This window comes from Vulpes lagopus, chromosome 7 (genome assembly GCF_018345385.1).
Source record: "Vulpes lagopus strain Blue_001 chromosome 7, ASM1834538v1, whole genome shotgun sequence".
In the NCBI taxonomy this organism is placed as follows: Eukaryota; Metazoa; Chordata; class Mammalia; order Carnivora; family Canidae; genus Vulpes; species Vulpes lagopus.
Genome location: NC_054830.1, coordinates 54,092,104 through 54,115,621, shown reverse-complemented (window position 1 = coordinate 54,115,621; position 23,518 = coordinate 54,092,104). Strand labels below are relative to the sequence as shown.

The following is a 23,518-nucleotide window of genomic DNA, read 5'->3' as shown; positions in this document are numbered from 1 at the left end:
TGGCCAGGAACCAGCCATGGGAAGGTCTGGGGAAGAGTAATCCAGGCAGAGGGAACCACAAATGCAAAGTTCTGGGAGGGGAACAAGCTCAGGATCACCAAGGAACAGAAAGAACCCACAGAAGCTGGTGCAGGGCTCGGGGAAGGGGTCTGAGGAGAGAATCTGGTAGAGGGCTAGAATGTTCTCAGGTGCATCGGGAAGCACTGTGAGCAGGAAAGTGACAGGATCCCATCCGTCCAGCCCCCTGGGAGGGAGAGAGGCATGCGGGGTGCCAGAGCAGGAGCAGAGAGAATGGTATGAGCAAGAGGGGGTGCGGGCTTGGCCTTGGCAGCAGCAGGCAGTGGCTGCAGATGGAGCGACCAAACGTGCATGCGGGTGGACTGATGGAAGGGTGGAGTCGAGGGGGAGGGATGGGGGAGAGTCCGAGGGAAAGGCAGGCGTCAGCGTGACTCCTAGGTATCTGGCCGAGGGTGGGGCCGTTTCCTAATATCAAGATAACCCGACAGGCTCCAGTGGCAACCCTGATGGACCAGGTAGCCCTCCCTTTACACAAAGATGGTCCACACGTCCGGAGCTTTTGACTTCACCCCTGATGCCTCACTCTGGTTATAATAATAAGAGCTTCCATTTATTGAAGGTCACAGCCAGCCCTGGGCAAAGTGCCTCACACTTTCCATCCTGGGACTCAGCTACAGGAAGTTGTTCTGGAATTGGAATTTCTTAAAGCGAGGCTCTGTGCACCAACAGCGCAGGAGATGGGTGACCCCACTCGTCTCCAAGCACACAACTGATCATTCCTACCCTCTTTTCCTCTACTTCTGCCTCAGATCAGCCCTCTTCCTGCCTCCGGCCCTTTGTCCTTACTGGTCTCCTTCCCTGGAATCTCTTTCATCCCCTGAGCTTCACAGGTTTGGCTTCTTGCCATCATTCCTGTGACTTCAAGGGACACCTTCCTTGACCATCCCAGCTAAGGGAACCTGCTTCCTCACCCCACCCCTCATAACTTTGCATGACAGTCTCTGTTTTGTTTACTTAATTCTCTTGATTACTTATGGTCTCCTGAAATGCTTTGATGTACGTGTTTGGTTCTGTGTGCCCACTTTGTTTATCACTTATCCTTCTCATTAGACTATGAGCTCTTTGGGGACAGGAATGCTATTAGCCTGGTCACTAAATGGCTACTGAATGAATGAATGAATTACGGAGCTCTCAAAATTTCACTCAGGTTAAGTACCTATGACCCCCCTCCCCCATAGGCACTGAATGCATCAGTGAACTTTTGCAGCATCCTTACCACGCCAAGGCAGGATGGCAGGTGTTGCTGAAAACATGAGATGTATGTAGCCTTTCTAAACAGTCCCGGTGGGCAGGAATTACCATACCCCTTTCACATATCTGAAAATTGAGGCTCACAGAGATTGAGATCTAGAGGCTAGTGGGTCACCCATCTGAAACAGAAGCTCATTCATTCATTTCAGCCACCAAGAGACAGCCTGATACAGCTAGAGCTGGAATGTTTGAAGAAGAGGCAGCATGGAAAGATGGTCAAGTGGAGATGTTTTGCCACAAGTCAGGGGGAACCTGTGACTATCCAGCTGACCACCAAGGAATTCCTACCCCAGCAGTGTAAAATAATATATTAGAGTCAAAAATTCACAGGAACAATTAATCTAGCAGCTAAAAGGTCAGGCCTAGGGTGCCATCCAAGCTTCTTTTTCACCTACTAGCTGTGTGGCCTTGGGCAAGTTACATCCCCTGTCTGTGTACTTCAGCTTTTCTATCACAAAAATGAGGATATAGATCATTAGTCTTCATTTCACAGGGCTGCTGTGAAAATTAAATGTGTTAAAACACGGAAAGTGTTCAAAAGGTGCCAGGCACCTAATAGGTAGTCAATAAATGTGCTGCTGTAGTGGTTTTTATTGTTGCTGGATTTGATTGTTGGAAGGAGATAGTACTTGATTCACTGGAACTATCCACGTTAACAGATTACTGCAGATGCCTTGCCATCAGCCCTGAGCAGGGAGGAACCAGGAACATTTGGGGAGCTGGAAGGCTTCTTAAGGGCCCTGGGACTCTACCCCTCATGCCCATTTTACAGATGGATAACCCCGGGCTCAAGGAGGAGCAGAGCCCGGGGCCAGATTCACCTTGCAACCCCTTTTCCTGACCTGGACCCCTCCCCGCCCAAAAGGGCGACTGCGGTGCTGAAGGCCAGCGCCCTCGGTAGCTCCCTCCCTCCGTCCGGGCTGCTGGGCCCCCGCGGGGCCAATGAGGTCTCCGCGCGCCGGCGGGAGGTCTGGCGGGCGGGACGGCCAGGGGAGGTTATTTTTCTGTTGTTTTCCCTCTCCCTCTCCCTCTCCCTCTCCCTCTCCCTTCCCCGGTCCCTCCGCCCCGATTCTAATTAAAAAGAAGATAAAGCCTCGCGCGGCCAGCGCCAATCAGCCCGACCAGCTTCCTGGATGCTGGATGCGCGCGGGGCGGCGGGGCGCGGGCCAAGATGAAGATTAAAGCAGGGAGGAAAAGAAAAGCCACCCAGACGCGGACGAATCAATAACACTTAACACACACCCGCAGGCAGACAGCGCGCGGGCCCCGCAGCCGCCTCTCCGCCTGCGGTCGCCTCTCGGTCCGCGGTCGCGGCGGGCGGCCGCCTGGTCCGCTCTGCGCGCACCTGCTCAGAGCCGCGGCGGCTCAACTTGCGAAACGCCCGCTACCGAGAACGCGGGGTGGGGAAAGGGGAGGAGTGGTAGTGGCAAAACACAAAGGCTCGGGCGCACACACCCCTCGCCGCAGCCCCCGCAGGCCGCCCCCTCCCCGAAGCCGGGCAGCGGGGAGGTGGGAAAGCAGGTCGTGCGAAACCCGCCAAGGTGGCCCTAATTCAGCGCCAGAACCTCTATCCATCCCTAAAGCCCCCGCCCCCACGCCTCCGTGCTTCACACGCATTATCTCCTAAGTACAAAGGGTGACTGGCCCTGCAAACGCAGCTCCAAGACGCGTCCCGAGCCGCCCGCTCCCTCTCTCCGGCCGGAGCGCCGCCCCCGGCCCCACCTCCGGGGAAACGCTGGAGTGCAGCAGGGAGGGCCGCTCCGCAGCGCGCCCGCCGACTCCCGTGCCCAGTTTTAGGGGGCGGGGTGGCCCGCCTCTCTCCGGCGCTGGTTCTGCGAGCTTGTCTCCCTGGGTGTTTGGGGGCACCTCTCGTGCTACCTTTGTGTGTGTGTTCGTTGGGCATGGGAGGCACTGTCCCCTTGGCCCGGGGAAGGGCTCTGGGGGTACTGAGGGTTCTTGGGAATCGGGTGGTGTCAGGGATCTGAGCAGCGGTTCTTGTTTTTGCCAGCGAAGGCCCCTCCCTCTGGGTACCTGCTTCCCGTGGCACGCACCGGCCCCACCTGCCACCCGGGGACTGCCCAGTCCCCAGCAGCGGCTGTGCCCGCGCCTCTGTTCAGAGTTCTCTCCGGCTCTGGGGGCTGAGCTCCTTGGGGGCTGCTGTCGTCCTGACTCTCGGCTCCGGTGTTCCCGTGGGACCGGCAGAAGCGTCCCCAGCAGAGGCTGACCCTCTGCAGGAGCTGGCTCTCCTCAGAGCCCCCCAAGCCGGACCGTCCGCACTGGTTGCCTCTGGTTCTGGGGGCTTCCAGACTCGGACACCCTTAGGATGGCCCGACCTCTGCCCCGTGTCTGGAGCTGTGCGCGCCCTGGGGCGCCCGTCCGCGGGGGGCCTTTGTGCGCCCGCCACTCGCGCACCTCGCCCACCCGCCTCTCGGAGGGGCCGAACAAGTTGGTGGCCGCCGGCCGACGCCCTCCCGGGCCAAGCCAACTTTGCCGGGACACGCGTGCAGGGGATGCGAGCGGCCCTTACCCGATCCGGAGGTAGACCATGCCCAGGCTGAGAAAGAGGTGGCCCAGGCAGCGCCGCGCTTTCCGGTTCATAGTCCCCGCTGTGCGCCGGGGCCGCGGGCCGGGCTGTGCTGATCCCGCGGGCCGGCCCCGGCGGGGCTATCAACATAGCCCGCCCGGGAGGCGCGGGCCGAAGCGTCCCGGGGCCGTCTGTCCGTGCGCCCGTCCGCGCGCTCGGCGCCCGAGCCTCGCCGGGAGCGCGGGAGCCACGGAGCGGGAGGAGGGAGGGAGGAGCGAGCGCGGCGCGGGGCGACGCCGGGCTGCGCGCGAGCGGCCGGTGCAAGTGTGTGAGGCGCGGGGAGTGCGGGGGCGCTGCCGCCGCCCGCCCGCCCCCGCCCCCGGCCCTCCTCCTTTCTCCCGCCCCCTCCCGCCCGCCTCCCCGGAGCGCCCGCCCCGCACCCCCGCGCCCGCGGGACCCGGCCGCCAGCTCCGAGCGCGCGCGCACGCCCTGCCCCACGCGCTCCCGCGGCGCCCCCTCCCGGCTCCCGGGCGCGCAGCGGGCAGGGGCCGTGGGAGCCCTCCGGACCCCGGGTCGCTCACGCGCAAGTTGCGGGGCGAGCTGCGCCCTGCGGCCGCCGGCGGGCTGAGAGAATCCAGGCTCGGCCGAAACCCCGAGCGCTGGCGCGGCGCTCAGAGCTGGCGGGGGCTGCCGGTTAGGTGGCATCGGGGTCCCCCTGGCCCGGGTCTCCAAGGCCAGCTCCAGGGAGGGCGCCCCCTTCCGCGAGCGGGGACAACCGGCTCAGCATACTCCCTCCCCAGCCCTGTCGGTTCGCGGGGCGGGGGCTGCGGCAGGTGGGAGCCCAGGTGGGGCAGCCTCCTCGGGATTGCGCTCCTAGCGGCCGGTCGGGGGCGGGCTGAGGCCGGGACGCCCCGCGCGGGACCCAGACGCGGGCCTCCCGAGCCGCCTCCGCTCAGCGCGCGCTCGTGGCGACACCTGGTGGGGGCCGGGGCCGGGGCTCCTCCTGGCTCCCCGAAGCCGGGTGCTCTGGCGGCCGAGCTGCCCGAGCTGCAGATCCCTCCCTGTGATGTACACCCCGGTCCGGTGAGCTGCCGGCTGTTGGACTCACGTTCCAGCCGAAGAAACTGAGGCTCAGAGACGCGAAGGTGTTTTCCTAAAGTCACCAGCTAGTGGGTGGGAGAGCCAGCTCGGAAACAGCACCCACCCACCCACCCACATTAACTGCCATCACGCCCGGACTGCCAGTCCTTCAGAATTACTTTTCTAAATCTTCCCTGAGAACCGCTGTTCATACCTTCATTCACATCACACGAATGTCTGTGCCAGACATCACGGCAGACACCGAGGATAAAGGCAGGAGGGACATGGGACCTTCTGTCTTGGAGCTAGTGAGGGAGACTGACCAGAGGTAAACAAATACGTAATTTCAGACATCACAGGGAGAAGTGAAAAAAATAAAACGGAGTGATGAGAGAGACAATACTGGGTGCCAGGGGATTATTTGAGATCAGAGAGGTAGCATTGGAGTTGAGACATGACGGACCCAGGGTCTGGGGTCCCAGCATTTCAAGAGGGAGGATAGCAGTGCAGAAGCTTGGAGCTGGGCATGAGCACCAGGAGGGGATGTGGGGCTGTGCTCAAGGAAGAGAAAGAAAGCCAGTGGGGTAGAAGGGAGGTGATGGGGGCACACAGATCCCACAGAGCTGTGTGGGCATGTCAGGGAGCTTAGATTTCGGGGGGGGGGGGGCGGGAGGTTCAGCAGGAAGGCATTGGAGGGATATGAAGAAGGGTGACTCATCCGATGTGTGTGTTCGAAAGCTCCCCTTGGCTGCTCCCTAGAGAATCCGGGGAGGCGTGGGGTGAAGGGTAGGGCTGGGCAAAGTGGAGCCAGGCAGACCAGAGAGGAGACTACCCCAGGGGTCCAGGTACAAACATTGGTGGTTTTAAAACCCGGCCACACAATTAATTATTCCACGTGCCTCCCACTGAGAGGTGCGCTGTCTGTGCTCTCCCTGCTTGAATCTGAGTGGGCTTATGTGTGGTAGAAGCAATGCTGTGAAACTTCCAGGCAGGGTCAAAGGAGGCAAAGGCAGCTTCCGCCTCATTGGCTGGAACACTCCTGCTGGAGCCCTGAGCCACCGTGGAAGGAGTCTGGTGGCTGCCATGATGTGAGGAAGCCCAGGTAGGGAGGTGTTCAATCCACAGTCCCAGTTCAGCGTTGGAGTTATCCTGGCCCAGGTGCCAGACATGTGGCTGAAGGAGCTTCCAGATGATTCCAACTACCAGCCGCCAAGTCATCCCTGCCTTTGAGTCTTCCCAGCTGAGACGCTGTGGACAGGGGCTTCTGCGGTCATCCCCAGGGTGCTCTAAGTTCCCAAGACCCATAACTTGCAAATATAATGAAATGACTGCTTTATGGTACTATTTTTTGTGGGGGGAGGATGCTTGTTACACAGCAATTATAACATGAACAGCTAAGGTGGAAGTAGGGTGCAGGGAGAAGGGAGGATGCTGGGCATGGATCACAAGCAGCCCTGCCAGGACATAGAAGGACCCAATGGAGTGAGGGGTTGGAAAGACAGAGAGAGAGATGGACAGTGAGCCCTAGGCCGGCAGGAGCCCTCACATGGATGAAGGTAGCAATGAGGGAGAGTGGGAGAGGGAGGTTAGAAGAGCCAAGGGCTTGGGAGGAACAGTCCTCAAGTCTGTCCTAGCCATGCTCTCCCTCCCGTATTCCTCCTTGTTCTCTCCCACCCCCAGATGCAGTCAGCGCTGGGTTCTGAGCAGTCGTCCTCCAAAGCATCATTCAAATGGGTCCTCTCTTTCCTGGACATTCTCTTGGACAAAAGATTTATTCACATCACAAGTGTTGGACGACGCTCAGGATGTTGGGGCAAGTGCTGGAAATGTAGCAGTGGATCAAATAAACCCAGTGTCTGCCCTCCTGGAGCAACTATTCTGAGGGCTGATTTGATTATCAGGCACACGGGTGGCACTTACTATGTGCCAGGCACTGTCATCAGCACAGGGACTCACTCAGTCCTCTAACAATACTGTGAGGCAGGCACCATTCTTTTGTTAATATTTTTATGATTATCATAATTATCATCATTTTATCGTTTGGAGAAGATGAATTAGGGAGGGATTAAATAAAATCCCAAACTCCCCCAGCTGTCACATGGCAGAAATGGGATTGGAACCTGCAGAATTTTGACTTAGAGCATCTGCTCTAATCTTTCAATTATGCCTCCTGTCTAATGGAAAAGAGAGGTGGAGGCTACTGCTATGGAAAAGAAGGTTTTAGGCATCAAGGTGGGAGATGCACGGAGGACTGTGGGGATGCAGAGAAGAGGGCTGCGAATGAGTGGGTCATGGAAGGCTTCCTGGAGAAGGTGTTCCTAAAGCAGGATCCAGAGGAATAAGTTGGGGTTCACCAGGCAGAGTTTTCAAAGCCAGAGGGAGCAAAGCCTGTGGAAGTCTGAGGGCCCTGATGAATGGAGCATCAGAGGGAATGGAAGTAGGGAGGGCTGCAGAGATGAGACCCATCTGGGGACACAGGGCATATGAATAAGTTTGGGCTTTATCATAAAGGGAAGCAGGGTGTCACACGATCAGGTTTATGTTACAGAAGGCTGATGGCAGCAGTGACAGGGAATTGAGGGAAGGGGACAGCATACGGAGGCAGAAGGTGTCAACAGATAGGCAGGACAGGAAGGCCCAGCCCACGCCAGGGTGCTAACAGACAGCAAGGAGAAAAGTGGACAGATTTGAGAGCTGGTGTGAAAGCAGCATAGACAGCACGATGCATCCCCATGGACAAGATTCTGTCCTGGAGACACTGTGACTGGTGAGGACTACACAGAGACGGGACAGGGAGAAGCAGGTTTGAGGGTGCTGTGTCTGTAGCTCACTGAAGGGCAAGTTGGAGTGTGCCGGGCACTCAGGAGGGAGAGTGTGGGCTTTGGAGGGTGAAGGTCTCCACAGCTACAGGCAGGCAGTCCTCCAAACCAAGGCACGGCTGAGATGTTAGGGAGGCTGAGACGGCTGAGTGGGGACAGCCTAGCACAGAGCCCCAACTCAGCACCATTGAGGAACCAACCAGAGAGGAAGAAGCAGCCAGAGGCAACTGTAAAAGACTAGCTGGGGTGGAGAGGAGGTTTCTCAAAGAGCTAGAGAAGGTGCAAAGAGGAAACCCTTGGTGGCTCAGCGGTTGAGCATCTGCCTTTGGCTCAGGTTGTGATCCCCGGGTCCTGGGATTGAGTCTCACATCAGGCTTGCTGCAGGGAGCCTGCTTCTCCCTCTGTCTATGTCTCTGCCTCTCTCTCTCTGTCTCTCATGAATAAATAAATAAAATCTTTAAAAATAAATAAAAAAGAAAGAGCAAGGGTTTGCAGGGTCAGAGCTTGCAGGGGAAGCAAGGACTGAAAAAGATCCAAAGTCGTCAACCCAAGCATCCAGAGATCTTTACAGCATGGCTCCAAATCACCTTTACAGCCTCCACGTTTCCCAAATCCCCTGTGCCCATATCACAAAAAAATTAGTGGGTTGCCACCAATATTTACAAAATGAAATTAGACCAGAAAATAACAGCAGACATTGTACATAATAAGGCTCCAACTGTATGGTATATACTGTGAGTTGTAATAAAAACAAACTTGAGACTGTTCCTCCATCCTGTTATTCCTTTTCATATGTCTGGAATGCCTTTCTCTTCTTTTCCACCTGGCTAGCTCCTCTCATCCTTCAGGACCTTCCCCAGTGTGAGGGTCATCACAAGCCTTCCCTGATTAGCCTTGCCTCTGTCCTAGGCACTTGGTCTCTTCCTCTTCCATCCATCCATCCAACATTCACTGAAGACAGTTTTTTCCTTTGTGCTCCATGGCCCGTTAGCTGTTCCTGGTGGAGCCCTTCCCACCGGAAGGATGTCAGTTCAGGTGCCTCGCTTTTCCATTAGAACATGAGGTCCTTGCAGACAGGACCCTCGCTCCTGCATCTCTGTATCCCCAGCACCCCGCCTCGACTGAGGACCACCATGGCTTGATCAAAACAAAACAAAACAAAACCCATAGACTTTGGAGTCAGAGGCTTGAGTCTGAAAATACCAGCTCTGCCACTTAATAGCTGCAAAATCCAGGCCAGTTTTTTAAAGAGTTGTTTGGCTTTCTCTGGGAGTAAAAATCTTTCACTTGAATGAGAACTCCCCCAGAGGGAACTATAGCTGATTCATTGCAAGACCCCGAACCGGCTGTGACTAACTGCTTCATGACTCAGTGGGACCTATTGCAGAAAGTCCTTCTTTGGCAGAGTCATGCTAAGCAAGAGGCTTTCTCCCCATGTGGCTCTTTCTGCCTGTATCAAGGCAGAAGGGTGTCTCTTTAGCAGGTGCGCCTCCACTTTGAGCCACGCCAGCCTGCCCGGGGCAGGGGCACAGAGGACCCTGGCCTTTGGCTCCCCCTGCTGGATGCAGAAGGAGAGGCTGCTTGGGTCCCGAGGCCCGCATCACAGAACAGGCCCCGAGCTCCACTGGTGCCCATTCCCTGCTGTACATGAAGCAGCTCTTGAAGTTTCAAGTTCTGGCTTCCTTCTGTTATCTCCGTGACCTTGGGAAACATACTTAAATGCTGCTTGCTTCAGTTCCCTCATCTGTAAACTGAGGATTATAAGAGTTTCTACCTCCTAGGGTTGTTGCCAGGACTGAGGTGCACCCCCCCCCCCCGCCCCGGAAAGTGCTTGCCATGTGCCACGCACGCAACTGGACCATAAAACTAATGGAAAGGCCACAGCCGCCACTTGGCACCACCACCAATCAGGACAGGATGTCCGTGTTTAAGACCACCTCCGTCGCTGGATTCCTAGGGTTCAGGTTGTAGAGTCTTCCCTTTTGTCTCTGCTTCTTTTGTTTCTTCATGTTTGCTTATAGGAAAACTTCAGCAATGCAAACCAGGGAAAAAGCTTCTATAGCTAAAGTATTTGGAGCTGCTGGGAGCAACTGGGAGGAGCAGAGATTCCCGTGAACAAGGCCCCCAGGGATGGGTGTCTGGGGAAGGCTGTTGGAAGAGTGTGGGTTTTTCAGCATGAGGGAACTCTGGGAACATGGGGCCTGGGGCAGAAGCTGTTCTATGGAAGCCAGAGGATGAGCTTCTCCCCTCAGCTCTGTCACTACTCTGTGTGGCTTTGAGAAAGTCCCTGAAATGTCACTCCTCAGAGACATTTCCCAGGCCACTCAGTCTAAAAGAGCCTCACCTCCAGCCACCTTCCCTCCCTTCACCGATCTACTCCCTTCACAGCACTGGCCACTGCAGGGACCCCACTTTTCCTCCTGCATCCTGTCTCTTTCTTGTCTGTCTCCCTACTCTGGAAGGGCAGGTGGGAGCGGAGATCCCCCATGAGGTCAGTGGAGGGTCCTGTTCATAAGGAGTCTTAATAAGGAGCGTGCAAGAGAGTAGAGCTTAGTGGGGCCTCTCGCCAGTGTGGCCAGAAGAGACCTCTCTGCTGACAACCATATGATGGAAAACACACTCTGAGATGCAGTTCCCCTCCTCCAGACATCGTCCCCAGCAGACTCCTCCCCCAGGCATGTTCATCTCCACAGGCCCCCGCCCTGACCCCTGTCACAGCAGCCAGCCAGCTCTATCACCCTGACTTGCAGGCTGGTCTGTCCCCCTCACCTCACGTGAGCACTTCCAGAAGAGGGCTCACAGATGCCATGCTCAGGTGATGCTCACAGGACCCAGGGTAACCAGTCCGTGGAGCGCCTGGGAGGACCTGGAAAGAAGGTTGCAGGGAGCCTGGGTGGGAGAAGTTGGGAGGCGACTGGGAGGAGCTGGAAAGAAGGTTGCAGGGAGCCTGGGTGGCTCAGTGGTTGAGCGTCTGCCTTCGGCTCAGGGTGTGATCCCGGGTCCTGAGATCGAGTCCCACATGGGGCTCCCCCTAGGGAGCCTGCTTCTCCCTCTGCCTGTGTCTCTGCCTCTCTCTGTGTCTCTCATGAATAAAAAAATAAAATCTTTTTTTTTTTTTTTTTTAAAGAGAGTTGCAGAAGCTGCTCAGGAGTTGACAGTAAAAAGGCCTATAGACTTCAATCTGTGGATGTGGGAAGCCACAGTGTCATCTGCGTCTGAGGAGGGCAGTGACCCAGTCCTGTGCAGGTTTCCATGAGCGAGGTGAGCCGCTATGATCTTGTGGCTGTCCAGCGTCCAGGCCCTGGGTGACTGGCATGTCAGTCTCCACTTGGAAGGCTCCCACTGTGTGTCAGGCTGGTGGGCATTGTGCAGCCTCTCCCACAGAAGCTTTGCCTCCTCCTCCTGCTTGGGGCTGTCAACCTCCAGGCCCTCTCTCCCACGATGGGGGCAAGTGGGACGAGAAGGGGGACCACATTCCCACAGCTAGGAAACAGCAACAACACAGAGCCCACCCACTTGGTAGAATAAGGAAATGGTGTCTCCCTCGGAACTGTGATAGCATTCACCATTTATTGAGCACCTACTATGTGCCAGGCCCCCTGATGGACTCTGAGTTTTTTGCTCCCTGGAAACACTCTTCTCCCAGGTAGTTTTACCAGTGGTTCCTTACTTCATTCAAGCAGTCCCTGATCATCCATCCTGTCCCTACACGGCACCTACACACATCTTACCCTGGCTTTATTTAGCTTCTAGGCATTTGTTGACACTCTCTCCAACTTTACACAATGGGTTTCTTCATTGGCTTATTTTAATATGTTTCCCAGCTGTAGTTAGCCCTACAAGAGATAGATACTCATCGCTTCGCTGCTGCATTCCTAGAATGACGGCTGGCACATAATCAGCCCTCAGTGAACGATTGCTGGATAAATGAGTAATTGAGTGGGTCTCATTTACTCCTCATAACCACCTCGTTTTCCAGAAGAGAAGACTGAGATGTTGAGAGGTTAAGTGGCTTGTCCAGCAGCTAGCGGAGTGTCTGGCACACAGTCAGTGCTCAATAAAAGTTAACTATCGATTCCTTTTCTGTCTTGCCCCACGTCTTCCCACCCCTGCCAACAACGGGGCCCTCTATCCTGGTTTCATCTCCATTCCAGCCCTCCCACTGCTGTGCATGAGGTCAGTGATTCAGTGCCTAACACAGCGGGGCCAGGATGAGTAGGGCCAAAGCATCCTGACTGGGAGGAGTTGGAACATGGGGATCAGGGCTGGAAAAGCAGCGTCTCACTCCTCCTGCTGCCAAAGTCCTATTAACTGCTCGGCTGGGCAGCAAACCCAAAGGCCTGTTTGCAAACTTGGGGCAGAGCCTGAAGGGTGCAAGGAGGCAGCCCATCCCATAGATGAGGAGACTGAATCCCAAAGCAGATACTAGAAGATCCTGAGACTTGGCCAGCTTCGGGAAGAGTCACACATGAAAGGCTGCTGAGGCTGTGGGGCAGCAGACGCAGCCTGGAGTCCCAGCTTAGCCACTTGCTATGCTATCTTAGAAAAATGATTAGTCCCCCTCAGCCGCAGTTTCCTCCTCCATAAAATGGGGATGATAATAATGCTACCTCTGAGTTACATGTGATCATGTATGTAAAGCATCTAGCAGAGCCTCTGGCATATATCATGCACTCAACGTACGTTGATATTTGATGATGATCACAGTAATGACATATATTGGAACCCAGACTTTAGGACCAGAAGGAATCTGAAAGGTCATCTATGCCCGTGTTTCTCAAACTTCTTCGTCTGTCAGAATGACTTGGTAACGAATACAGATGCCCAGGTCCCTTCCAGATCAAGCAGGGCTGCCTGGGAGAGGTGGGAGTGGCCTTTCTGCTTCTAAGCAGCCCCCCAGGGGCCAGCCATGTCTGGCTTTGCAGGAGCAAAGGCTGTTGAGGATCCAAATCCAGACCCGTGGGCCGGGAGGCGAGGAGGCAGAGAGAGTCGGCCTCCAACAGACTTACTCTGGAATCCTGGGCAAGCCCTTTCTTTGCCCTCTCTGTGATCCATCCTTCCCACTCATACCTTGAGGAGTTTGGACAAGTCATCCAGAAGCAAGAATGAGACCTGAGGCCTGGTTTGCCTGAGACCTGAGTAGAGGCGGGTCGTTTTGTCTGTGCGACTCCCAGGTCCTCACAGGAGCAAGCGGGGAGGGAGCACAGTCCCTGTCTTGGCTTCCTGCTTTGGGGAAGCAGCTGGCAACAAGAGAAAGGCAGGCTCCCATTTCAAATCCCATCTCAGCCATGTGACCTTGGGTGAGTGACTTAGCTCCAAAGCTCTGTTTTCTCATCCTGAAAGTGGAGATGCTCATCCTCATGGTAGAAGGTCTCTGAGAAGTCACTCTGGCAATTCGTTTGGAGCCAGTGGGTCTTCTTAGATACATCTGAGTACTCCAGTCTCATGTGGCCTCGTTGATCACCGGCCAGCTGACCGCGGGCTCCTGGTCACCTTGGGAGGACGCTGCTTATCACAATTCCACCCCCAAGGTCTTCCTCAGGATAATCTGTCCCGGGTGATTCATCTCGTGGGCCGGGCCCTTCCTCTCAGGCCTGAAATATCTCCCTCCCTTCACCATTCCTGGGTCAGGCCTGTGACCCCCGCCATGTGACTTCCTCTGGGGACTGGCCCTGGGCCCCTGCCCGCCTGCCAGCCCTCCAGTCCCTGGCCAGTGACCCATTCTGGGCCTGACATATCAGGCAGGACTCAGCTAGAGAGGAGGAAGCCCACAGCTTGTTGTGCTGGGGAAAAAGTGCATCCCCATGTCCGGCCCCCACCCTGGCTCAGCCACACCTCTGCCTTCGGCAGGCTGGGCTTCCGCCGCACATCCTGGCATAACCTGACCCGTTTATCACCAAGCTTCCGCGTGGTGCCCTGCCCCTCGGGCACACACATTCCCAGGGAAGCTTCTGGGCTAGCTGGAGCAGAGGGGTTGACCAGTGTACCCCACAACTTTGTGGAAGTCACCTTTTTCTGGAACCAAGGACAGCTCTTTGGAGAAGGTAAAGAGTTGTAGACACACATCCCAGCTCCACTGTGGACTTGCTGTGTGACTTTGGGCAAGTGAGTCTACCTCTCTGGATCTTAGTTTACCTAATTTTAAATAGAGAGGAAAAAAGACTTCCATCTCCCATTGTTGTGAGGATTAAATAAGATAATACAAGCTGACTGATACCCAGGCTTCACCTCCAACCAATTAAATCCAAATCTGAGCGATAGGTCCCAGGCATTGGATGCAGCCAGGCATGGAAATCACTGGTGTAGAAAAACAATATTAAGAGCCAAAGCTTTGGAGGAGATCAACACGGGTTTGGATTCTGGCTCTTTTGTATAATTATCGACCCTCAAATAGATCACTAGCCTCCCAAAGCCTCGGTTTACTTGTGCATAGATGGGAATAATAGTGCTGAACATTCCAGTGCTGTTGGGAATTAGTACTTAACATTCCAGTGCTGTTACAAGAAATAAAAGGAATAATACGTAGTATGTCTTTTGCACATAATGAGCACCCCAAGTGACACATGTGAGCAGACCTTTGTCACTTCACCACAGTGCACACAACAGTGAGCGCTGTGCCCAACCCACACGTGGCACTTCCAACAAATATCTGCAAATGAATAAGTGTGGCTTACCATAGGTTATAAAGTGAAACATCTGTTATCACAAGACAAAGCTCCTGTCTTTGGACAGACTTTAAAAATGACACATCCCTTGCTTGGGGCACCTGGGTGGCTCAGGGGTTGGGCATCTGCCTTTGGCTCAGGGCGTTATCCCGGGTCCTGAGATCGAGTCCCACATGGGGCTCCCCACAGAGAGCCTGCTTCTCCCTCTGCCTGTGTCTCTGCCTCTCTCTGTGTTTCTCATGGATGGATAGATAAAATCTTTAAAAAAAAAAATGATATATCTCACCACCTGGATCTGCTAGGAGTGGCCAGGACTCTGTTGTGACCACTGAGATGTAGGTGGAAGTCACAGATTCTTAGTCTCTTGATTTTGCCCTTCTTTGTGGGCCTCTGGCTGCCATCCTGAAGAACGGCAGAATGGAAAACAAGAACTTGCCAGCATGGAAAACAAGGACTTGCCAGCATGGGTGAGCTGCCATTGCAGCCCAGACTGCACCTCTGGGCTTTCATTTTTCCCCCAAGTGAAAGGAAAATAGACTTCTTGTTGTTTAGGCTCCTGGTTAGGGAGTTTTTTTGTTTCTAGTAGAAGGAAAACCGATGCTTTGGGCTTCCTTGTTGTTCTACTATCTTTTTTTCTTTTAATATGTAATGCTTCACAAATTTGTGTCTCGCCCTTGCACAGGGGCCATGCTAATTTCTGTATCATTCCAATTTTGCTATATGCACCCCCAAATCAAGCACACTCATTGTTCTTTCTGTTCATAGTTGTCAGACTCCAGTTAAATCTATGCCAAGAGGACCAGCAGCCTGTGTCATTAATTCCCTTGTCAGCCCTCTAGGTACCCTGGAAAGCCTGCCCAGCCCCAAATCTGACCTCTAGAAGGTTCCAGAAAGGAAAGTGCCTCACTCCTTCCTCCCAAGACTGAAAGCTCCTGGCTCCCATTGCTCTCCTGAGCATGGTCTCTGGAGTCAGGCGAGTATATGAGAATCTTAACTCCTGCACTGATTTGCCATGGGCAAGGTGTCTTTGAACAAGCCTGATTTCACATTTGTAAGTGGGCCTCTGCCAACCAAGAGATAGATTCAGTCCGGGAACTCAGAGAGGGAAAATGCAAAGTAATGCTTCCAAATAAACCCAGAACTAGGTCTGAACATCTAAGGGAAGGGAGGTGAGAGAGCAAATGTGATTATCACAGACCTCAGCATTATAAAAAACAATAGCCGAGCCACAGAGTGTTGGGCGTGTGCAGGGAAGAGAGTGCGAGGGACTTAACTTTTCTCACCCTTCACAGTAGGGAAAAATAGAAGTGAGAGTGAAACATGTAAATTAAACAAATATACAACCCCCCCCCAACTTCTTAATGTTCTTCATAATCTTAGGGGGTCTTGTAGGAAACAATATCTGATACAGTAACGAAACAATGGAGCAGTGGGTCAAGTTAGCAACTGCTTTGATTTCAGTTAAATTCTTTTTCTTTCGTTAAATTTGAGGATAAATCAGCTCCATATTTTATTTTTAAAATTTAGCACACAGAATAAGAAATAGGTGTATTGTGAAGAAGCATCATAAACAAATGCCAAAGAGATGGACGGTTTACTTAGTAAAGACTTTTGGGAATGTATCTAATAATAAAAGCATTCAACTTATACCACACTGATGCGTTTATTAAAGATTTCAGTGTAAATGATGAAACTCTAAAATACTACAAAAAACAAATGTGTCTTTTTAACTGGTACAAAGGTAAAAAGGAACTTTCTAAGGAAAAGGCAATGAAAGAGATGACAAAGGAAAAAATGATGTGATAAAGTTAAAACTTCAATACATCATAAAACAGAACACAAACAATATAAAAGTAAATAGTTGGGTAAAAATAATTTTGACAAGAGGTAGCTATCCTTAATACATAACAAAAATCTCTAAAAAGTCACTATTATGCTAATAAAGAACATGAATAGACAATTATGGATAGGAAAAACAGTAATTACAACAAATATATTAAAAATTACCAAATTCATTACTAGAGAAATATGCATTAGAGCCACAATAAAATACTATTTATTATCTATACAATTGACAAAATATACTTTTTAAAAAAATATTTTACTTGTTTATTTGAGAGAGAGAGCAAGGGAAAGCACAACCTGGGTGAGGGGAAGAGGGAGAAGCAGACTTCCCACTGACTGAACGGGGAGTCTGACACAAGGCTCAATCCCAGGACTCTGGGATCATGACCTCACCCGAAAGCAGACACTTAACGGACTGAGCCACCTAGGTGCCCCGGCAAAGTATACTTTAAATGTTAATTCTCACTACTCATTACAACAAGTACTCATGCATCATTTGTGAGGTTATAAATTAATATTTATTTTAGGAAAGCAAACTGAGAATTATCTCAGAAATATTCATAGTCCGTAAGTCAATAGTGCTACTTCTAAAGAAATAATCAGAGATGGGTTCACAGATGTCTATACAAAGATGTCTATACAGATGCCTAAACACTGTCTTTTACTGCAGTGTTATTTATAATAGTGAAAATTAGCAATAATCAAAATGTCCAACTATAGGTAAGTAATAAAATACATTATGATTTATAATTCATGAATTTGATAGAATATTATACAGCCATTATAATGCTGCTTCCAAACCTTATTTAAAGACTTGGAAGGTTTTCATGATACAGTATTAAATGAAAATTCAGGACTTGACCTTATATTTGTATAATTATTACAATAAACATCCCAAATGGAAATAAATAAAAATTTTCTTGAAGAGTGTGATCGACTCTAAAGTTTCTTTTCCTTCCTTCCTTCTACCCTCCCCACCTTCCTTCCACCCAAACTTCCTCCTTCCTTCTCTTTCCTTCTTGCCCCCTGCAATATATATGCCTGCAAAGATATCTGGAATGATATTGCCTAGCATTAATCCTGAATATCTGGAGTACTGAAATATGTGTGATATCCTACTCCCCCTCATTTTTGCACCATTCTGCCTATTGCTTGAATTCTTTGTAAAACGTATTTAGCATTTTTATAAGAAAATAAAATCATTTTCAAAAAAAATTAATAATACCTATTTTTGTAGAGTTTTGGTGAGCATTGAATAAGATGACCAGGAAAGCACCTGGCACAGTGTGGCAAGCAGAATTCTGAGTTGGCCCCAAGATTCCTGCCCTATGCTGGACAAGCCCCGTACATGCAGCTCCTGCCTGGAAGGTCCCCTTCCCTTTTCCTTTGGCTACTTTCTATTCATCCTTTGAAACCTGCTCAGGTCAATGTGAAGAATGTCCAGACACCTAGGCACCACTAATGAGATTGTTTCTCCGGACACATAGAGTCTAGCAGTGACAGCCCAGTCAGATAGTAGAAAGGGTTGGAATACCTTCATAGAGCAGTAGCATCCAGGAGTGACAGTTCAGAAGTTTTGGGTACAAAACCACCTGAGACAGCCCAGCTCCTGCTTTACTGACCCATCTTTTTCTTTTTCTTTCTTTTTTTTTAAGGTTTTTATTTATTTACTCATGAAATACAGAGACATAGGCAGAAGGAAAAGCAGGCTCCCTATGGGGAACCTGATGCAGGACTCGATCCCAAGACCCTAGGATCACGACCTGAGCTGAGGGCAGATGCTCAACCGCTGAGCCACCCAGGTGCTCCTGACCCTTGTCTTCAGGCTTCCCTTATTCCACTACTTTCCCGGTGTCCTTGTAACAATTGTTTTAATTTAAATTAGTAAATTCTGTCTCGGCAGCCTGCAACTCAAGTACCCAACTGTTGCTCTGTCTCTGCAGAGTTCAAAGCTATTAAATGTTTCTAGAATGAATATTAGTTGCACAGAGGGCTGTTGTGAGAGGCTATCCTTACCCCAAGTCAACCTTCTGAAAGACAGGTAAGGGGACGGACGCCTTTGCAGCCTCATCCTGAGACGTCCTGGGCTGGAGGGCAGGGCAAGCACTGATGGCTCTTGCATGCTAAGGAGCTATGCCTGCCTGAGGGAGCAGAAACTCGGGTTTGGGGTACCTAAGTGACGTGCTCAGAGCCACACAGCTACAGCAGAGCACAGGACCTGGTCTTCTGAAAAACGCCCTGGTTAGGCTTGTGTGCTCCTGGAGGATGCTAGGCCAGGGTCTCCTCTGCGTCTACACTCGCTCAGCACACAGACGGTGCTCAACACGTGCTCAGGGGCTCCCTGGTCCTCCCAGGAGTCCCAGGAAAGTGGAATTATCGGCAGCTTCATTTTGCAGATAGACAGAGCCTCAGAGGGGAGACGTGCCCCCAAGGTCATCCACATGTGATGTGGGGGTCCTGGACAAGATGCCAAGTCCACCAAATGTCAGAACCCAGGACTGTCCCTCAGTCTGCCTGGAAACCCTGCGGGGTCGGGTGAGACCAACTACCCCCGAGCGGCCTGGTATGAGAGGAGTTGGCAGGTGTATGGGGGGCTTCGTACGTGACTGAAGAAGGGGACGAGGGGCACCCAGTAAAGCCCAGCTGTGTGCCACACAACCCAAAGTGGGTCACATAGGGCCTGGCCCAGCCCGGCACGTGGCCTTGGGGCAAGACAGGGCGACGGTGAGAAGATACGGTGTCCTCCTGGCTGCAAGGGGCCAAGCCCATGGGCCAGGGGGCCAAGGGTCTGGCCAAGCAGGGGCCGCGGAGTCGAGCAGGGGCCCAGGGGCCAGGCCCAGTGGGTGGGCCTCGCGGAAGCGGTGGGAGCGCGGCCGGGAGGCAGCCCCGGGAGACTGTGGCAGGCACAGCTCCTCTGCACCCCGCCACTATAGGCCCAGGGGAAAGCCGCCTCTGGTTTCCTCAGCCCATGAAGCAACTCTCACAGAGACTCTCTGCCTTCGGTGGCCTCGGTTTCCCCATTTGTAAAATGAGGGCAATGCCGGGGGCAGCAGACGCTGGGGCGTGCAGCCTTTCTTAAGGCCTTCCCCTTGGGGAATGATAGAGACTTGTCATAGTTTCTTGTGGGATTGACTGTTGCCTCTCTGGTTGGGGTTTTTCCTGGGGACTGTCCCTTGAAAGGCTGTTTTTCTGGAGGTATAACTGCCCCTCAGGCTGGGCTGAGGACACTTCCCTGGGTGCAGGAGATGCTGTAACCTGGTCCAGAGGGGGCTTGTGTGACTGTGTGACCGCTGGCACAGTGGAGCCTTGCTGGTCCTAGAGAGTCACGGACGGGAAGGGGGCCTTGGCCCTTGGCAGAGCCACCTCTCCAAGCCTCCTTGTTTTCGTTTGCAAGATTGGGAAGCTGATGATGCCTGCCCAACAGGCTGATGAAAAGTCAGAGCACATCCCTTATCCTCTAAAGAGATGCCTTGACGAGGGGTGGGGTAGGGGATCTGCATGTGGACAGTATTATCATGTCATCTTTAAAAGGATCTTTTAAAGGAAAGGGTGCTTTATAAAAGTAGCTTCTGAGCTGTTCTATATTGGAAAAAAAACCACTTTTGTGTATTGACATTAGAAGCCATTATTACTTTGGGATGATTAAATACACTCATGCATAGCTCTGTTATGTCCCAGGCACAGTTGTAGGCGGTGTGGGTAGAGATGTGAGCAGATCAGCCAATAATCGCTATTTATATTCTGGTAGAAAGCAGCTATTCCTATGATCTGGCCCAAGAATTGAGACGGTAAGCATAGTCTTGCACATGCTGACCCGCATAAGCGCCTGATGCCTCCTTGAAGCCCATGCCTATGTGCCTACAGCTGAATTGTTCAGAAACACACATTTGATGACAGCACTGAGGTGCTCACACCCCTTCGGTGCCTGTGAGCTTCCTCCAGGAGCTGGCCCCAGCCTACTTCTCCAGTTGCACCTCTCTCCTCTCCCTAAATTTTCAGGAACGCCTGGCTGCTCACCCCTGCCAGAATAGATCAACTCCTTAATACCTCTCTGCTCTTATGTATTTTTTCCTTGTTTGGATGTGCTGATCTCAGTACTAGACACGAGATGGCGCCGAAACTGTACTCAAAGCTTTCTCTAGAAGCCACGGAGCGGTGGCTACCTGTAAACTGGCTTGGTTACTGGGGGAAAAAAGGGGCTTAACAAAAAAGCCCCTTAACAACTTGTTTCATAAACAGCTTATGTATTTTTGGTACTAGTATTGATGACTTTTATGTATCTAATTAATGTTCCAGATGTAAACAGGAATGGGAGTAATATCTACCCAGTGTTGCAGAACCATCATCCATACTCAGACAGCAAGCCACATAGCTGTTCTCGGGAAGCTAGTTCAGGATCTGAATTCACTCACAGATTCTTCCTACAACCTTTGTTGCCTGGATGCTTCAAGGACTTTGGCCAGAGTTGGGGGGACATCCCCTTCTCATCGTCAGGCTCTGCTTTTTATAAGCCAGGAAACAGAATTCAATCAGGAAGATTTTTTCCCCCTGAAGTCCCATTTATTTTCCCAAGTAGTATTAGGTAAAAATCAGATCGTGTTACTTGCACTGGTTTCTCAGCAAAATTTCTAACATTTCAAATGTGTGAAATTGGAGGCTGCCTGGCCCCCAATCATAGGAGGGTCCACAAAATGGATTTAAATCTGTTGTCAAAAAGCAGTCATGACCTGGTCTCTGCTGCCAGGTCATGAGGGGACATGCCATCCTTTTATAGATGAGTTTTTTCCCCAAAGACAGCCAAATAGAGTCTAGGGAAATATTAGAATAATTACAAGAGCTATGATTTTGCCTTGCCTTGTTCAAATTTGTTTCTGGTCATGTTGTATAATGTATTATACATCTGAGTTGTATTTATCAAGCCTGTGTTTTGCACGGGGCACATGGCCAGGAGTCTCACTGGCTTGTCCCAAGATCTTTTGACCTGAGTGGGATCCCTGGAACTTGAGCAGTGCCTCTTGGAGAGTTTTGTCTTTCTCCACCTCTCAGCCTTATTTCTTCATCTACAGAATTATGCTCATAATCCCTATTCCCTAGAGTTGTGAAAATTCAGTAAGATCCTATAAGCCTTTTCCCAGACTTTGAGAGCTGTGGTGTTGGGGGCAGGATAAGCAAGGCTGCTGGTAGACTACACAGCACATTTGGGAAGATGAGAAAAAGGCATCCCTTTCTCCTGGTAGACGCAAACCAGTGCCAGGGTGCATGGTGGGTTGAGCGTGATTGGAATTCAGCCGCATTTGCCCTTGTGGCCAGGTACCCAAGGACACCATCTATACAATGGTTGTGGCAGCCCTGTAGATGAAGTCCAAATTCATATGGGGTGGACTGCCCAGAGAGCCTCTCCCATGTACACACCTGTGTTTCTACCAAACTGAGGCCATCAGTGCCTTGAAAGTAAAGGATCATTTCACTCCTCACTGCCTTGCACATGTGGGTCCCGCTGCCTTGCATGATCCTTGCCTCACTCGTGCTGTCTCGTTGAGCTCCTGCTCAGCTATGAAGACCCACCTTAGGCGAGTTTTCTTTAGGTGTTCCTGATTTGATGTCTTCTACCACTGTGGCCCTTCCCCTTGATCTGAGGACACACCACTATCCTAGCCCTGACACACTTATCTTTTCTGTTCCGCTGCTCTGCTAGCTTTGGACCATGAGAAAGAGATGGACCCAGAGAGTGAGCCCCCTTGTATCCCAGACAAGTCCCACTTTCAGCATGTGAGCTTGTTAATGCAGCACAGTTCTTTGCACGGAGTGGTCACTCTGAGGAGAAATTGCCAGACTATGGGAGCTGCCCAGGACCAAGGAACATGACTCATTTATCTCCTGGTGCCCAGTTTGCAGCAGCCCCAGGGCCCAGGGGATTGGTGCCAGTGTCTATTGACTGATTCACTCACTGACTATGTCTCATGGTTCCTTTCCTGCCCTAGCCCTGAGCCAAGGCCATGGAGCCCAGGGAACAATGGAGGTGAGCAAGGGAAGGACAGTTTGGGAATAGATAGGGTTTTCCAAGAGCAAGAGGAGGGGAATGCAGGGATTGTCTTGTAAATGTGTTACCCACACCTAAAATCTATATACTCATTACCCTTGTGAAAATGAAAACATTGTAAATTAGGCTGATGCACCCAGTTCAAGCACTTGGACCAGAGGTATCTACTGGTCCAAGTGGGTTGATCTCTACGTGTGCTTTTTATGCGTCCATTAGAGGACATGCCAGCTATGGTGCCAGAAAAAGCTCCCAAATCTCAGTTGCTTAACATTGAAAAGTTTATTTCTCACACTGCATAGTATAATGTGGTTGGAAGGAAACTCTGAGCAACAACCCCAGAAGGTGTCTTGGAGTCTGGGCTGGAATGGCTTGTGACTGCCAACTCCTTGACCCTGTTTCTAGCCTATCAGAGGAAGATTGAGGGGGCATTTTAGGCTGGAGGCAGCATATGCTACTTGTTTCCACATTCTAGCAGCACGAACCCAGTCAGGGTCTGAAGTAACTGCAGAGAGACTGGGAAATGAGTCTTTTTTTTTTAAGATTTTATTTTTATTTTTATTTAGGGACAGCTGGGTGGCTCAGAGAGTGAGTGTCTGCCTTTGGCTCAGGGTGTGATCCTGAATAAAATCTTGATGATGCTCAACCACTGAGCCACCCAGGCATCCCTGGAAATGAATCTTGTATGAAGAGGGTTTGTGGGCACCCAGCAAATCCTGCTGCCATGGAGATGGGTAGCAATAGAATATATAATAGGTATTCTATAGTGACTAGGTGATAGAATAAAAGTGGTGGGATTTGGGCTATTATTTTGGCTCTAGGGAAGGCAGGGTTTGTTGATGGGATAGGTGTGATGGATATGGGAAAAAAGAATCTAAAGATGATTCCTGAGCTCTTGGCTTGGGCAAGTGTAGAGAGCAAGATGGAGCGACTCATGTCATGTAGGGGCCTGTGTCAAGCAATGACACGAGCAGCTAAGTGGATGGCAGCTACCAGATATGTCCGAGACCAGCACCAGCTGGCGACACCTGGGAACTGAGGGCGAGCAGGGGCAGAGGAGGTCTGCAGGGGCCCAAGACCACTGAAATCCCTTTAAAACGAGAGGATTTTTGCAGTAAACCGTCACACTCCTCAGACACTGACCCCTCTATCACAGACCACTTCAAAAAGGCAGCTGCTGCCGAAGGCTCTGCCCAACTCATCTCCACAAAGAACAGAG

At 51.8% G+C, this 23,518-nt stretch overlaps 1 protein-coding gene and 1 non-coding gene across 2 annotated transcripts in view; both read right to left on the bottom strand.

The window, feature by feature from the left end:
* The window catches only part of WNT7A (Wnt family member 7A), a 65,714-nt gene extending 61,156 nt beyond the window's left edge, over positions 1 to 4,558 (bottom strand). The window contains exons 1-3 of the mRNA XM_041762427.1: positions 4,311 to 4,558; positions 3,390 to 3,621; positions 2,572 to 2,713 (exon numbers count right to left, since the gene is read on the bottom strand). Coding sequence (XP_041618361.1) covers positions 2,572 to 2,713; positions 3,390 to 3,621; positions 4,311 to 4,558 — 622 coding nt within the window. The remainder of the gene's footprint in view (positions 1 to 2,571; positions 2,714 to 3,389; positions 3,622 to 4,310) is intronic.
* A 10,496-nt stretch (positions 4,559 to 15,054) lies between these two features.
* LOC121496344 lies at positions 15,055 to 15,158 on the bottom strand. The gene has a single exon (XR_005989173.1). It is a non-coding gene; the product is annotated as a U6 spliceosomal RNA (small nuclear RNA).
* Positions 15,159 to 23,518: the final 8,360 nt, after the last annotated feature.